The 16,579-nt window shown below is 35.0% G+C and overlaps 1 protein-coding gene across 1 annotated transcript in view; it reads right to left on the bottom strand.

Moving 5' to 3' along the window:
• CSMD1 (CUB and Sushi multiple domains 1) overlaps positions 1–16,579 on the bottom strand; it is a 1,002,456-nt gene that overhangs the window by 59,462 nt on the left and 926,415 nt on the right. Inside the window, exons 48-51 of the mRNA XM_085217921.1 lie at positions 15,911–16,057; positions 8,268–8,456; positions 4,405–4,590; positions 391–585 (exon numbers count right to left, since the gene is read on the bottom strand). Of these exons, the coding sequence (XP_085074047.1) occupies positions 391–585; positions 4,405–4,590; positions 8,268–8,456; positions 15,911–16,057 (717 nt within the window). The remainder of the gene's footprint in view (positions 1–390; positions 586–4,404; positions 4,591–8,267; positions 8,457–15,910; positions 16,058–16,579) is intronic.

Genomic DNA, 16,579 nt, shown 5'->3' with positions numbered 1-16,579 from the left:
TCTGGGAGACAATCACAAGAAACAAACCTCTCAGTCACACTAATTGGTGCGCTAAAAAGCTACCCATGCTATTTTCAAAAAGGATGAATCTCGCTGCTGAGACAGGCAGAAAAGGATGTAAGAGGGTGGTTGTTTGCAAACAAGGCTAGTCAGTAGCACTTGTCTAGCCAACCCCTGCAGACGATCACCACCGTTAGTCCTGTGTTCTTCTATTTTCTCATTACATCTTTTCTTAACTATCTTTCTGTATATTCACACTCCTTCTCACACTTGTGCAAGGACCATGTGCCAGCTCTGGCATGTATATATAAATATATATACAAAAAATAGATTTATAAAATATATGTATTAAAAACAATAGTATATTCTGTAAACAAGTGAACTGCTTACCCTTACAGATTGGCCTTTCATTGCCTACACTCCAGGTTCCATTAGTCCTGCACTGTATGAGTCTTTGACCCAATAAATAATACCCAGGACTGCAGCTGAGCATGACTTGAGCTCCGTACTCATTCAGTGACCCAGAAATCAGTCTCCAGACAACATGTTCTGAAAGCAGAGTCTCTATGTTGGGGCAAGTCACAGCTGTGAATAAAGGACATGTAAATATTAGCATCCTGCCACTAAATTTCTTAACAGAAAATATGTCTCGCCATACTGGCAGAAGTCTTTGAATGAAAAACTGAGCATATTGTGTGCATTTCTGAAATACAAGTTCTAGCAAAAAATAATGAATATTATACAGTGAACACTGCAAATGAGCAAAAATGTGTAGTGCAGTTTCATTTAGAGATGCACCGGAACAGTGATGGTCATGCTCTAACTTGATTTATTTAAACATTTCAGAGACAAAAAAGGCTCCAGGGATATAAAGAAAAAGCAAATATTACTCGGTAATTTTTGCAAAGGCCCAAATAATTTTTTTTTTTTCTCTCCATGCTGTTCAGTTTAGGAAAGTTCTACTATTGGCATAAAAGCTGTCAATGCAGTCAAATGCTATTTAGTGTATGATCACATACTGTGAGCATTCAGAAAAATTATTACATTACAGTTAGATCTTTTGAAAAAATAAAATAAAAACATTTATATGCTTTCAGAGTGATTCATCTAATTCCAAACTTCCTGTTATAGGCAGGGACACCTTCCACTAAGCCAGGATGTTCAAAGTCCAGTCCAGCCTGGGCATGGACATCAGGTGGGTGTTACATACATAGAATAGTATAAGGGATGATATAAACTTCTTATAGATGCGAAGATGCACACTCTTTTTCCTAAGCATTTTTAATACAGAAATGTATGGATGATATTGTTTTATATAAAGTACAGGTCAGTAAATATAATTAGCAATTGAAATTATAATTAAAACTGCTCATTTTAACATAATGATAATTTCCAGAATTTATTCTATAAATTTCCAGAAGTTATTCTAAAAATCCAGGCATAGTTTCTACTCAAAGCACGAGCAAAATGACCACTAATCAGAATAGTCACTACCAGAACAGCACAATTGACTAAAAATATTATAACATTGTCTTTGCAACTACAATTTAAATATAACAAAAAAAATTGTTTAGTAATGTGCTCAGCTTTTAATTTGAACTTTTCATAACAATTAACTATTTATAATTTTCTTACTCTGGTGAACAAACACATTGAGCTATTGATATTTTCCTAGAATCTAAATACCGTAAGTTGGTCTCAAAAATAAGTCTCTGCTTAGTATGGTTTAAATTCATAAGTATCAGTAAATTAAGAAGACTGGACAAGCCCTGCACAAAGGAAGCGATATATCTGAATTTTGTGTTTCCATCTAGGTGTTTTTCTGTTTTTCGTTTTACAGTCCTTCTGATTTGGAAGATCTCATTTCTCTTATATATTCTTCAGAAAGTGAGACATTAAAGAACTAAGCAAGAATAATTTTCACTAATTAGTCACAAATAAAATCTAAGAATCAAGCTGTTACAGACAATTTCTGCATAATAATAAGATGATATTATCTCATTTAAAGGTATGGAATGAAGTTTAATTCATGCTATTTTCCCTTTTTAACTTGTCCCTGCAAGAATCAGCATCTGTATTTCCAGAGCAGCTGATGTAACAGAATAAACAAATAAAAAATTCCCAAATGATTGTTCTTTTTTTTAACCTTAGAAAGACAGAAACTATTGATTTTTCAAAAATAATTTATATAAGAGTTACAAGTATATAAAAATGATGATATGTAAGACAGCATTTGTCATCTGACTATATGTACAATTTAAAACCTTAAATTTGTAATTACACCCACACATTTCCTTTGTATTTGAGTCCAAACCAAATTATACTAATTGTAGTAAAGATATTAGAAGCATTTCATGTGGCAAAGAGTAAGGAAAGAAATGCAAGCACCGATACTCATATATAGTTTGAGACTCAAGTTACTCTGTTTATTCAAATTAGATATTTCTCCACTTTTTGGATGGAATGTTCTTTGGAATGTGTGTCCCTCTTCTGCCTTTGACCAGTAACAAGACACTAAGGCTTCAGAAGGATGTTTTAGCAGATTTCTCACAGTGTCCTGTATTCATATAATAAGATACTATTTACATGGTCAGTCTCTAATGAGGCCAGATTTAAAGTATTGCTTGAGAAAGGTTTTCAAATGGCTATACAGAGACTCAGGCTTTATATTACCAAAGAAACATTGTAAAACAAGCTGTAATGATTTCAGCCTTCATTTTAATAGACCTGAGGAAAAAAATGAACTCATTTATTACCACTCACTTTTTTGTGCTGTGTTCACTGCTCATCAGTCTCAGATGATTCTATCTCTGGAGACTAAACAAATATATACTTATAGTACCGCAACTTTAAAAAAAGGTTGTTATGAAGATTATCTAAGCTTTTTACAACTTGCAGATAAGTAATCTTGAGTAACACATGCATGCCCTTGAAGAGCAATCCATGTTGAAAACACCAACTGTATAATTTTAAGGTAGATCACTAGTGTTTTTTACTTCAGCATTTGTCACTTTACTAAGTAATGGGAATATTTTACAAACTGAATAAACTTTTAGAAAAGGAAAAAAAATAAATTAAAAGTCACTTAGGACTTACAAATATTAAATTAAAGTTCATAATGTAGAAAGCTACACAAAACATTAGTAATTAAGCTCAGTTTATAGAATAATCACTGTCTGATAAGGTTCAATAGTTGCAAAAACACTGTTGTTTTTGTTTGTTTTTTTTTTTTTTAATCTAAGCTAATTTGTTTCTTCCCTCCAGAAAACAATCTGTTGATATTTATGTTGATTAATTATTGAAGTTATGTACTTTATACCCTATTATTATTATTATTTTTTTTTCTAAGAGAATAAAGTGTAGTTCAATATATGAGACTACTGCTTTCCCACTGTGGATGGTTCTGAATATAGAGCATGCTCATGTGATCATAGGTGACTTCAAATAATCCTTCTTATGTACTCAGTGGAACTGCTTATTTAGGCACTGTCCTTCAAGAAAGATGTAGATCAACTGGAGGTTGCCCAGAGAACAGAAATGAGAATCACCATTCCAAACACAATGAAGAAACAACGAGAATGAATCACAGCAAGACTGTTAGCTCTATAGAAGAGTTGTCTGAGTGTATTTGGTATGGATATCAGAGTGTTGGAATAAGTGGAGATGGGATGGCTTATGTGGAAAGAGGCCAGGGGCTGCCCTTGCCAGATACACTGATTTCCAGCTGGTTCTGCAAAAGATCCGCCACAGGACATAGCTGAATTCATCAGCAAATCTGGCGGTACCTCTGGGAAATGATTTTTAAGAGAAGAGGGGAACTTTTTGTTTTTAAAGAGTGAGAAACAGCAGTGCAAAAACCCATCTGAAAAAAAAAGGAAGAGATGCTCCAGGATTTAAAGCAGAGAATCTCATGTAGATCATGACAGAAGGAGGATCGTGTACACTATTTTGAATACAAAGCCAGATGGAGGTTAACCCAGTGCATGAGATGTCATGTTGCATAACAAAGGAACCTGCATTATTCTTTGCAGTTCTGACTGAAAACAAAAAGAAAGACTGGATAACTCTTACCGTGGTTAGTTGTTTACACTATCAGTGTTTTAAAAAGTTTCTACAATTGATGTTTGTAACTTTATACAGCGAAGACAGAGAACATTAGCCATAGAGAGATTTTAAGACATATTTTTTGAAAATAAACTTTATTATTATTATTTATTATTGTTGTTGCTATTATTAAACACATTTAATAGGTCACTTCTATTCTACTACATACTGTATGACTGATGATATGTTCCTGACTGACCAGTTCAGCAGATAGGTACACATAAAATGTAAACTTAATCACAGAAGATATTCCTGAATCAGTTTAAGGGAAATATGCTTGAGAAACACATGCCTACTTACATTTACAGACAGGTGGCCTCCCTTTGTTGCTCCACAATCCATCTTCTTGACACACTGCTGTTGCTTGTTGACTAGATTCTAGCTTGAAGCCCTCATTACATTCATATATCAATCTACTGCCCAAAGTGAATTCATTACCTATAACTGAACCATTCCCAGGAGAATCAGGAATACCACAAGATACAGCTAGAAAGAAAGGAGGAAAAGGAAAAATAAAGGCATTTTCTCATATTGTATTATTTTATGTTTGTTTAATATTATCACAACAATGAAATAAGAGATAGAGATTAGTAATTTTCACATAATCCATTCATAGCAACTACAATGATTTTCCCATGTTTATGACATTCCAATTAATGTAATAGTTTGAAACTTTAAGAAGTATTTTAAAGTGTATCTCACATAGATGGACATTCTATAAATCATTATGTTGATATTGGTTGTTTAAACACTGGCAGAAATTTCAACATGGACTACAGGCAGTGGTTGTTTTGATATTCCAAATAATTTTAACTTTTTTTTGCTCCTTCAGAATTTTTCTACAGACAACTACTTATGATTTTAAACTTACATTTAATTTGTTTTCTACTCAGTTAAGTCTGAGTAGCATCTAGGTGCAGTTTTGTTTTGTTTTGTTTTGGTTATTCATGATTATTTTTCTTAGATATATATTTTACCACAGTGTGATATGTTTAATTTAACAGTATCTCACAATATACAATCCTGGTGTGGAATATAATTACAGAAATATCAATCCCAGTCACTTCTATGAAAAGTCCCCAAGGTAGGATTTCCTTTTGTGAAACCTCTCTGCTCCCTTGATTCTGATAATGAAAAGAAGAAAGGCAACACTTCGTTACCCCTATTTTTTTTAAAGCTATGTGCCTTGTGGCACTTCTAAGAGGAAATTCATAGTATCATTAGCTCTGAAAGGATACTTTCTGTGAAACAGCAACTTATAGTTAAGGACATATCACAATATTCAAATGAATCTATTTAAAGGCATCATAAAAAACAATGTTTCTATGTACATAATCATTACCTTGACTGTGGCACACACTGTATTGCTCTTCAGTAAATACATTGAATAAAACACAGCTTTAAAGATTTTTTCCTAAATATTTATCAATAAAAGGTGTAGTTTTGAGAATTAAACTGTCTGTTACATATACAGACAATTGTAAGGAGCAACTCAACATTTTAGCAGTTAAAATGCCCGATAGGTAATTTTCTCCCTTCCTCCTGTTACTGGTTTTTGTTTTTTTTTTTTCGTTCTTAATAAAATATATATTTCAAAAGAAGAAATGATAGACTTTGTCTGAAATATGTTAGAGATGAAAATAAATATTTTTAAAAAAGGAATTTGATTTTTCTTACCATCTACCCAGTTCGATATAAATGACTAATTTCACAACACATTGTCATGGCACCATAAACAAAGTCTAAAATTTGTTTTCAATATTCCAAAGTTGTCACATTTGATGCATTTAAATTAAACACAACACAGTGCTTTGCATATAATTATAATGAGGAGAGGTAAGCATTATAAAATGATGAATGGTTAGTTCATTTCTCTTGTTTGCCTCCATCTGGAATCTGTCAAATTGCTAATAGAAATAGAACTAAAGGAATGGAGCAAAATAAGCTGCTTCCTTTGTAACATAGTTATCTTAGCACATTTTGCATTTTAAACAGGACTGCTCTTCTCAAAATTGAGTATTTCTCCCTCAAGTGGTAAGAGCTGACTCCCCTGCCACTAGAAATAGTAGTAATAGGACAGAGATTGGATGAAAATGTGATAATAAGGAGTTCTAGAGACCCCCACTTTCTACTTTTAATGACGTTAGAGAAAGTGGAAAAGCAGAGGGGTAAAGGCAAGTCCTGCTGTGTCTGGGTACAAGCCTTTCTATTAGTAGTTGTTCCCCCAGATCTGATCACAACAGTAGTGACCATGGCTTTTCATGGCTCTGATGCATTTTAAATAAGTGTCTGTTTTAATTCTCCATCTGCTCCCCTGATGACTAACTTGATTGTTCACCTATAACTGGAACACTCTGAGCCTTAGTCACGTAAGTAGAATTCTACACTTACAAAATGTTTACTTGCCTGCTGAACTGACAGAAAGCTAAACTATTTCTCCTTCTTACTACCTCATAACTTAACCATAACTACATCAACCTAATTACATTGTACATCAAGCAGAATCAAGAGATTAATTACAACAGAGCTTAGGTAGATAGGGATTGACTTTTTTATTTTTCCCATTTTCTAGAGTTACTTGAGACATTCTTAGGTCTCCAAGACAAGACAGGTTCAGTGGATAACACAGGAGCTTGTGCGTTTTTGGACTGGTAGCTGGAGAACAGGCAAAATATCTCTGGACACATCAAATGACACTAGACTTCTGTGTTTAAGCAAATTGATAAAAATTTTGGCTCATATACAGGTGCTCGAACAGAATTAATTCTCTACTTTCCAAACTTTCTGGCCAAGCTATACAGATAGTCAGCATTCCAGGTTCTTTACTACAATGTCCCTGAGTTTCCAGCTTCTCTACCCAGCTACTTAATCTAAATAGCCTTTTCAGTAAACCCAAAAGCACGTGTCCTTGAACTAATCTCACAAATCCCCCACACAGATTATTCCATGATTTTGTTACCTTCAGAAAGGTCAAATAGCATCATATGCTATTAAATTTTATGGGATTCCAAATTTCCTGGAGTCTGAAAACATGGACACACAGATACTGTTTGTAGCACACTGGAAGTCTCAGCTGCTTTCTGGCATGGTATGAGTAAAGCCCCATGGCCCACCCAGGCATGAAAATTTTCATCCTGAGGAAATACTTAGCAGCTAAATCACTCCATATAAAAAATGTCAACTGTACTCCTTCAAGTTCTCTAGTTTTAGCCAAGTAGAATACTCCAAACAGAATACTAAACATCACATCAAGTGTCAAGTGGAAAATACTGCTGATGTTGCTTTTAGAAATAGCAGAATCATTCTGGCTAGGAAGCTTGCCAGAAACAAAAATATCTGTCTTGAAGGATACATGAATCACTTCAGTTAACATCCTACAAACTGAAAACAGGTTTTAATTAAAGAAGTTCTGACAAGTCTGGATGTTACAGCCATCTGTTTATATAAACAAAGTGATCTATAACCAGGCAAAATGGAAAGCATTTTTTGAACAGGCAATATATGTACCACATGGATAGAATTTTCAGCCTTTCTCCTCTCCCCCATATTCTCAATCTTATTTGACCTACAACTCTTTAGACTCCAATAACTGTTCACCATTCACTGAGTAACCTGTGAAATAGTATTTATAAGAAAAAAAGAACTGTGCTTATCTGCTTCATACTATTTTATGTTACTCCTCTTGTCTGTAATTTTTGACAAACATTAACGAGTTTTAAGATACCCAGAAAAGATAAAGTAGAAACAGTCTATCTCCAGAACACAGTAAAAACAAAACAATGACAAAAACAACAATAAAACAAACAGACAAAAAACACCAAAAATATTAGTTACAAATTAAAAGCACTACTGAAAACTACTGGATTTTTATGAAATCATAGAATCATCAAAGAATCATCAATCAAAATGTTCTGTTATACAACAATATGATGAGTATTAGAAACAAATTTTTCATTTGGTCTGGTTCTGATTCCATGGATCTAGTTGTTACTACTTCAGTTCAACTCACCGTAAGAATGCAAGTTGATTTGCACTTGCATAAACTCCTGATGTCAATGTGTCTTTTGATACACAGTAGTATTTATAATGTTGGATCACTGTTCTGTGAAATATTACTTGCAATTAAATTATAGAAGCATGCTCAATAAGGAAACATATCTTACCTCGGCAGATTGGCACAGGAGAATCCCACTGATACATGCCATTTTGGTGACGTCTACATGTTGCATTATTCTGACCAATCATTCTATATCCAGGTTTGCAGTAATAATGAACTTTACTTCCAGCAGGACCACCTGTTTTATTTACAATTCCACCATTCCTCAAAGTAGGGTTTAGGCTGCAATAGGAAGCTAAATGCAAATAAATGAATACATAATAAGAAAATTTTAAAAAATATAAAATATACAAAATTTGCAAATTTCACATTGCTTAAGACAAATATGAACCAATAAAATTAGTATAAGATGTTTTACATTAATTTTGGAATTCTAACTATAGATTCAGAGATCAGCTGAAGTATTCTGAAGTTTAGACACACAGTTTATACCTGCAAAATACTTTATGCTGTTTCACATAGGGAAGCTGCAACCAGGAAATATATGGTTTGTTCAGCAAGTCATTCAAACCTAGTAAACAATCTACTTTGAATACGATACATTTATAAATATACAATTATTCACTGAGCAAATGAACATAAAAAATATTTTAAACTTTTTATTAAAAGAACAACAGCACAGACATTTAAGTCAAAAATAAATATTTTTCTTATTATGTTTAAAAAATTAAATTTCAAAGTACAGCAGAAGTAATCATCAGATGCATTTTTCTCAAAATTTCTGTAAATTTTGTGCACAAGTTTCCCACAGTTATTACACAACAACTGTTTTTTTAGGTTTTGCTGTTGTCATTTTTATTTTTTATTTTTCCAAAATAATCTAATTCAGGCAAGTGTAGCTTCTGAAATACTGAATTTACAGACATGAGCCAGCAGTGTACGCTTGCAACTCAGAAGGCCAACTATATCCTGGGCTGCATTAAAAAAGCGGTAGCCAGCAGGGAGAGGGAGGTGATTGTCCCCCTCAGCTCTTGTGAAGCCCCATCTGCAGTACTGCGTCCAGGCCTGGGACTCCCAGTACAGGAAGGACATGGAGCTCTTGGAGCGGGTCCAGAGGAGGGCTACTGAGATGATCAGAGGACTGGAGCACCTCTCCTATGAGGAAAGGTTGAGGGAACTGGGCTTGTTTAGCTTGGAAAAGAGAAGGCTCCAGGGAGAACTCATTGTGACCTTCCAGTACAGGAAGGGAGCATATAAACAGGAGGGGTAATGGCGGTTTACATGGGTGGATAGTGATAGGACAAGAGGGAATGGTTTTAAACTGAGACAGAGGAGGTTTAAGTTAGATATTAGGAGGAAGTTCTTCACTCAGAGGGTGGTGACACACTGGAACAAGTTGCCCAAGGAGGTTGTGGATGCCCCATCCCTGGATGCATTCAAGGCCAGGCTGGATGTGGCTCTGGGCAGCCTGGTCTGGTGGTTGGCGACCCTGCACATAGCAGGGGGGTTGAAACTAGATGATAATTGTGGTTCTTTTCAACCCAGGCTATTCTATGATTCTATGACTTCTCAAGTACTAATTAATTTTAAATATCCCAGAAAAGCATTAGAATAGCAGGTGAGGCCTAATCATAATTTTCCACTTGGACAATGGGAAACTATGCCAACAACAACCTCAGTTCTGCAATTCTAAACAGAAAATATTTGCCATATGTTCTGTAACCTTAATGTTACATGTTGAAATGCAATCTACAATAATTTCATTTGCAGTAGTATATTCTTGATACTTCAATAGTTTAAATCAGGCACGCAAAATCAATTCCAATTTCTGAGCATTCTGTAATATAAATCATATATATTTGGGTAATTTATGCTTAGAGAAGTTACTTAATGTAACTCAGATCCATCTCCCTGGTCGTATAAAAATCTTCGCCAATGACATTTTAAAGCATTGACAGTAGGTAGCTAGTACATCAGAAACAAATGATAATGCTTAAAGCAGTGCCTGTAGACCTCATCCATGCAAAAGTCCTACCAAAACTCACAGTATTCTGTGCTTTAAAGGCAATGAAATAGAAACAGAAAAGGTTGATAGTCAAGCAACATGCCTAATTATGTCTTAGTATGTCTAAATTACATACACTCTGAAAAAAAGGAAAGCATTTGCAATTTTTTTAAAATCAATTTCCTTCTTAATATACAGATAAGTAAGTATTTATTTGCACCTCCAACTGAACTCCCTTCAGAGTCCAGCATAAAGCATACAGAACATCTTCTAAGATTAGAAACTGACATACTAACTAAAGGACCACAGACAAGGTAATAAATAAAAAGTACCCAAAGATCTGGAGGGCAAACGAAATACTTGAAAAATGTCAGATTGAAAACTACAACCACTGTCAGCTGAGTTCAAATTCTGCACTTAAACAGGATTCTCGACAGCGTGCTGATAAAATACTGCAGCATTGTGTCAGGGGCCAAAAGGATAAAATGTTTTTCTTCCAGCCAGTTTCTGAGAGAGGATCTTTTTTGGAACTTCAGGTTTAGGTGATAATAGTGTAATGTTACTGTAGTGACATAAGATTGTACTCATCTAGGAATTATTTTTCCAAATGACATAGCATCCACATTTTTTAAATCTTCTTAAACACCAGTGGTTTTTGCAAGGCAACATGCAGAACATTTTCAGCTCACTTAAAATCATAATGTCGATTTGCCACTTTCAACTGAAGACCAACAGGGAAATAACTGCAAAACTGAAAAAACATCACTGATTTTGAATTTGCAGAACCATAGTTTTCCTTTCACGAGGAAATTTTCTTAAGATCTGAAACATATTACTGAGTACTGAAATTTTTTTCAAAGCTGTTTACAGTGCTTTGTCTAAGGGATGATCAATTAAAAAATTTCCAATTCAAAATTAATATTTTTGAAATTGGATGCCCACCTATCCTAGATGTTTTCACAAATCACTCTTATAGGTAATAATAAAATCACAGAATGAACGAATCATAGAATCATAGAATGCTTGGGTGGGAAGGGACCTTAAGGCCATCCAGTTTTGACCTCTATGTTTTGGACAGGGTTGTCACCCACTAAGACCTCAATTATTTATTTTAACTCAACCATTTATTAACTCAATAACTTATTTTAGAAAAGGATGTTAATTCACAGCTGTATCGTTGATTATTAGTCAAATAAGTTATTCTAAGAACAGACTTATTAGTTAAATAATGTTTTAAATATTGACTTACCAATTAAATACTGCTCTATGTTTGAAATTATAAATCAACAAAAAGCCTTCCCTCAAATCTCATGTTACCTTTCTTTAGCTTATATCCTATGTATTTGTCGACAAACTACTGTTCTAACTTTCAGTTTTTGTCTTCATCACTGTATTACCAAGAATCTTGTGTGCTTCAGTGCTGCTATTCTTTAAATACCAATGATGCCGAAGTTTACCATCATTCTCACTTTAAACATTCTCACTTTATAGATAAGAAAATAGACATAGGGACTTAAGTGTAAGGTCACAAAAACCAAAACAAACCTTCCAATTTCTAAAATAGTTCCTTAGTTAATGGACCAACCATTCCCTACATTACTTCAGTTTAAAATATACAGAATCAGAAAGGAAAACAAAACGAAGCAACAAAAAGAGTTGGGATGTCGTTCTAATTCTTCTGCAGTTTGTTTTTAAATCTGACATGTAAGCTGTATGAAAACAGCAATGTAAATTTGTAAAGATCAACTCCTTCTTTAGTGTTGAAGTTGTAAATGACTGGATCTTCAAAAAAGAAACATCTATCTAAATAGCCTTCTATTTATGGTACAGATTTTCTTATCAGTGCTTCAACAATTATAGATGATTCTGTTTATATTGCTCTAAATTCAAAGCCCTATATGAACTTCCATTTTGTGACTTTTCTGCTGCACTTATTACAGCAAGCCACCGACAAAAATTTTAGAAACAACAAAAGAAACAAACAGTCCAATAAACTTCTTCTGTCACCTCTAACAAGCAACTGGAAAACGTAAAACCAAAACCAAATCAATCAACAGCCTTTGCTTTTCAAGTAAAATGGAGAGAAAATACCAACAGTCATTTAATTAGTACAAATATTAAAAAACAAGTGAAAATGAATGGTGAAGAATTCCTTTTCTTGCAATAATACACGAGGCTATAATAACAGAATAAAGATAAAATAGATATGTATGGTGGAGTTTTAATACATATACTGGCAGCTCACAATTTAACTAAGTAATCACTTGCCTTATTTATTCTTCAACAAAAAACAAAAGTTAAACAAAAGCTTGCATACATCATAGAGGCAACATAAATTTTCAAGGTAGCAAGTGGATTGGCCTTCTTCTCAATCACCATCTCTCTGGCAGGCGTGTCAAGTATTGTGCAGAAGTATAGGAATTACAACTGTAGTGTTCTTTCATTCATTCACTTCACTACAACTCAAAATAAATCACTGACCCCTTCTTTTTTTTATACTGCTTATGGTAGCTTGCTTGTGTAGGGATCTGCATGTGAGCTTATAAATTAGTGAACCAAAAAAAGCCCAAAGGTTATGCAGGTAGCTTTCAAAGCCATTTTGCAGATCCAACTCATGTAGAGTTTCCTAGAAAGTGCTCAGTAAGTTCCAATTTATACAATCATGGATTGTCCCTATTTATACCTAAATAACTTATTTTGGTAGAACCCAGCTTTGCCAGGAAGTCAACTTCCAGCACTTAAAAAATTAAAAAAAAAGTTATTTTCGCAGTTGCTTTCAGTGATTTTATTATCAGATCTCTCTTTCAAAGAAAAAAAAAAAAAAAGATTTTCTTCCCTGCAACTGTATGAAATGCTTCCTCTCCTTGTTAGTTCAAAGTAGAAAAGTATTATATGGATTAAGGTTATGCTAATACCTCAGTAATATGCCAAAGCCCTAAAAATAATACTCTTCTGCTGTAATAGTATAGCTCTTCTCTACTATTATTTAACAAAAATTCTGCAACTACAAGACAGAATACATACAAGTAACTTCAGACAAATAGCTTACACATGCAAGGTTGTATGCTAAAGTAAACACTAAATATTCTTCTGAAAATTCCTGCACTCTAAAGAAGAACATTTATGACAAAAGCGCAATTTGCAAAATGCTGTGTACAAGCATAGCTGGAGAAAAAGGAGAGGGTTTTGGGGAGCAGTAATTCACTTCACTAGGTTCTTCAGAATAAGAAAGCCTTCTGGCTCAGACACAGCTGCCATGGTATCAATAGCCTTTTTGGGATCTTGTATTTTTCCTTCCCTCATTAAGATTCAAATCCAATTGTTTACGCTGCCACTCACAGTTACTCTTCTTTCATGCTGATTATTTTCATTGAATCTCATTTGAAATATACAAAAGTTTAGATAAAAAAAGCAGGCACTGGCTGCTTCTGAGATAGAAAAAGCAAAACAGCTGTTTGTTCCTGAAACATTGCCATAAGGATTACATATTTCTCTTCATTTCCCAAATGTTATTATTAGCTGTGTCTAGTGCCATAATAATTGATGAACTAAGTGTAGAAAAACATGGGTGTTTTTTTTACACGTAAGGTGTAAAATAATTTCTCAATTCTTAAAAATCAATCACCTACAGAATTTGATATTTACAAAATAAATTTATGACATGATCTCTATTCTTGTAACAGCTGTGTTACTTTCTCACTGTAAATTCATAATAGAAGGCCCACTCCCCACAAGACTTGCGCTCCAGTCCCCTCACCAGCTTTATTGCTCTTCTCTGGACACACTCCAGGGCCTCAATGTCTTTCTTATAGTGAGGGGCCCAAATATGAACACAGTACTCAAAGTGTGCCCTCACCAGGGCTGAGTACAGAAGACTGATTATTTCCTTGCTCCTGCTGGGAACACTATTTCTGATACAAGTCAAGATGCCATTTGCCTTCTTGGACACCTGGGTACACTGCTGGCTCATGTTCAGCCAAGCATTAACCAGTGTGTTTGAAAACAACTTCCCTTCCCCCAGTCCCTCAGTTTTAGTTTGTCTTTCAAAATACTCCAAACGCTTCTTGCAAGATGAAGATAAAGCTTTCTATAACTAGTCCTTTTTTTTCTGACCATTTACTAACTGTTGATAGTCCTCAAGTTCACAGAATAACAGAATTGCACGGGTTGGGAGGCATCTCAAGCGCTCAACTCCAACTTCTCTGTTAAAGCAGGTTCCCTACAATAGGCTACACAAGTTCCCAGAATAATGAACACAATTATGGTCTTAGCTGAGCTCGCTTCTTTCAGCAACAGGAGGAACTTTCCAGAAATGATGTTGAAAGTGTATGGATGATAGAGGACAGGAGAGAATTATATGCAAATCATCTCTCTATTTAGTGTGCCATTTAGCATTTATTTAGCATACCTGAATGGGATATATTTGGTACTTGGAAAAATATAAAATATTCATAGCATTCTTCTCTTTACTTAATTTATATGGACAATTTTTAGCCACCAAATTAACACTTACCCACTCACACATTGTTAATCAAGTCTAAACACAGAAAAAAGCAAATGTTAACAACAGAGAGAGAGTAATTATCACCTCTCTCTCTCTCACACTATTTACATTATGTTAAGTGATGACTGAACCAAGCCTCCCAGGAGTAGTGTCTTCAATGGGTATGTGTGACAACGTTAAAAAAAGAGCAGAGTAAGAGCAAGTATCTCTACATATAGATTATAACCACAGAATCACAGAGGTTGGAAGGTACCTCTAGAGACCACCTAGTCCAGCTGTTGTTAAAGCAGGTTCCCTGAAGTAGATTGCACAGGAAAGAATCCAAGTATGTTTTGATAATCTCCAGAGAAAGAGACTCCAAAATGTCACTGAGCAGCCTGTTCCAATGCTGTCACCTCACAGTAAAGAAGTTCTTTCTCATGTTCGGATGGAACTTATTTGAGCACATTGTCCTTTGGCCTTTCACTGGACACCACCAAAATGAGTCTGGCATCATCCTCTTGACACCTGCCCTTTAGTTATTTATAAGCATTGATAAGATCGCCTCTGTCTTCTCCTCTCCAGTCACAGATCTCTCAGCCTTTTCTCAAAAGGGAGATGTTTCAGGCCCCTAATCATCTTTGTCTCCCTTCACTGTACTCCTTCTAGGAGATCCCTGTCTTTCTTGAACTGAGGAGCCCAGAACTAGACACCATATTCTAAATGTGGCCTCACCAAGGCAGAGTAGAAAGGAGAGGGGGAGATAACCTTCCTTGACCTCAGCCTGCTGGCCATGCTTTTTAATGCACCAAAGGATCATACTGGCCTTCTCGGTCACAACTGCACACTATTGGCTCACGGCCAACCTTTTGTCCACCAAGAACCCCAGGTCCTTCTCTGCAGAACTCTCCTCCAGCAGGTCAGTCCCCAACCTGTACTGATGTATGTGGTTATTTCTCCCCAGTTTCATCACGCTACATTTGCCTTTGTTGAACCTCATAAGGCTACTTTTACCTTTCCCAGCTCTCTAGGTTAGGGGCTGCCTTTGTACGTCTGGGTCTCTTACACTCTTGGCACCATACACACCTCATCAGCCACTCTCTCATGAGAGCTGAAGGGTCCTGGCTTGTCTCTCCTCACTCTGGAGTCTCCTCAATTTCAGGACCATGTGGCACACCTTGAGCCACAGCACTGCTGCAGAACACTGCTTGCACTGGAGTTGATCACAAAATATAATTTAATGGAAATCATTAACAGTTACCTGAGTAACGGATCTTGAATCCTTTCTTGCTGGTTGCATGATCAGTTGACCAGCGAAGGTATAGCTGATTCATTTTGCTTGTAAAGTTCAGTTGTCCAGTGTGATTTCCACTTAAAGCAACCAGTAAAGGGCTTTGTCCAGAAGAACCTTCAGAGGTAAAAAATATGAAAGTTTTAAAGCAATACTAATGTTATTAATCTTTTCCATACTTTAGTTGAATAGAGGGTGAATATATAAGGAAAGAATAAGAAACCTTATGACACATTTTTGTGTTTTAAACTGTTTTTAACAGTTTTGTTACAGTAGATATATACTAGAGCTAAGTACTATTAAAAGATAATTTGTTTACTTTAGCATTTTTTAAATGTAAAAAAGATTACCTCACGTTGCCATAAAGTAACATACATGATGCTTAAAAAAAAAAGAGTCCTGGCACCAAACTGCTGTATCTCCACCACAATAAAACCCTAGATGCAGTAACAATGATTTGGGGATGGTTACATAACACAACAATACAACAATGGAAGGAAAAAACGTGACAAGCCAGTCTCCTTTTGAATGCTTTCTAAAACATGAAACTACACCTTCCTCCATACAAAGTTTATCGTTTCTCCAGTCGAACCTCTTTTAGTATGCTTACTATGTTGTTTACTCTATGTTTTGTCATGT

The sequence above is a fragment of the Meleagris gallopavo genome, chromosome 2 (assembly GCF_905368555.1).
Source record: "Meleagris gallopavo chromosome 2, MGAL_WU_HG_1.1, whole genome shotgun sequence".
NCBI lineage: Eukaryota > Metazoa > Chordata > Aves > Galliformes > Phasianidae > Meleagris > Meleagris gallopavo.
Note: the sequence above shows the minus strand (reverse complement) of the source record. Positions and strands in the feature narration are given on the sequence as shown.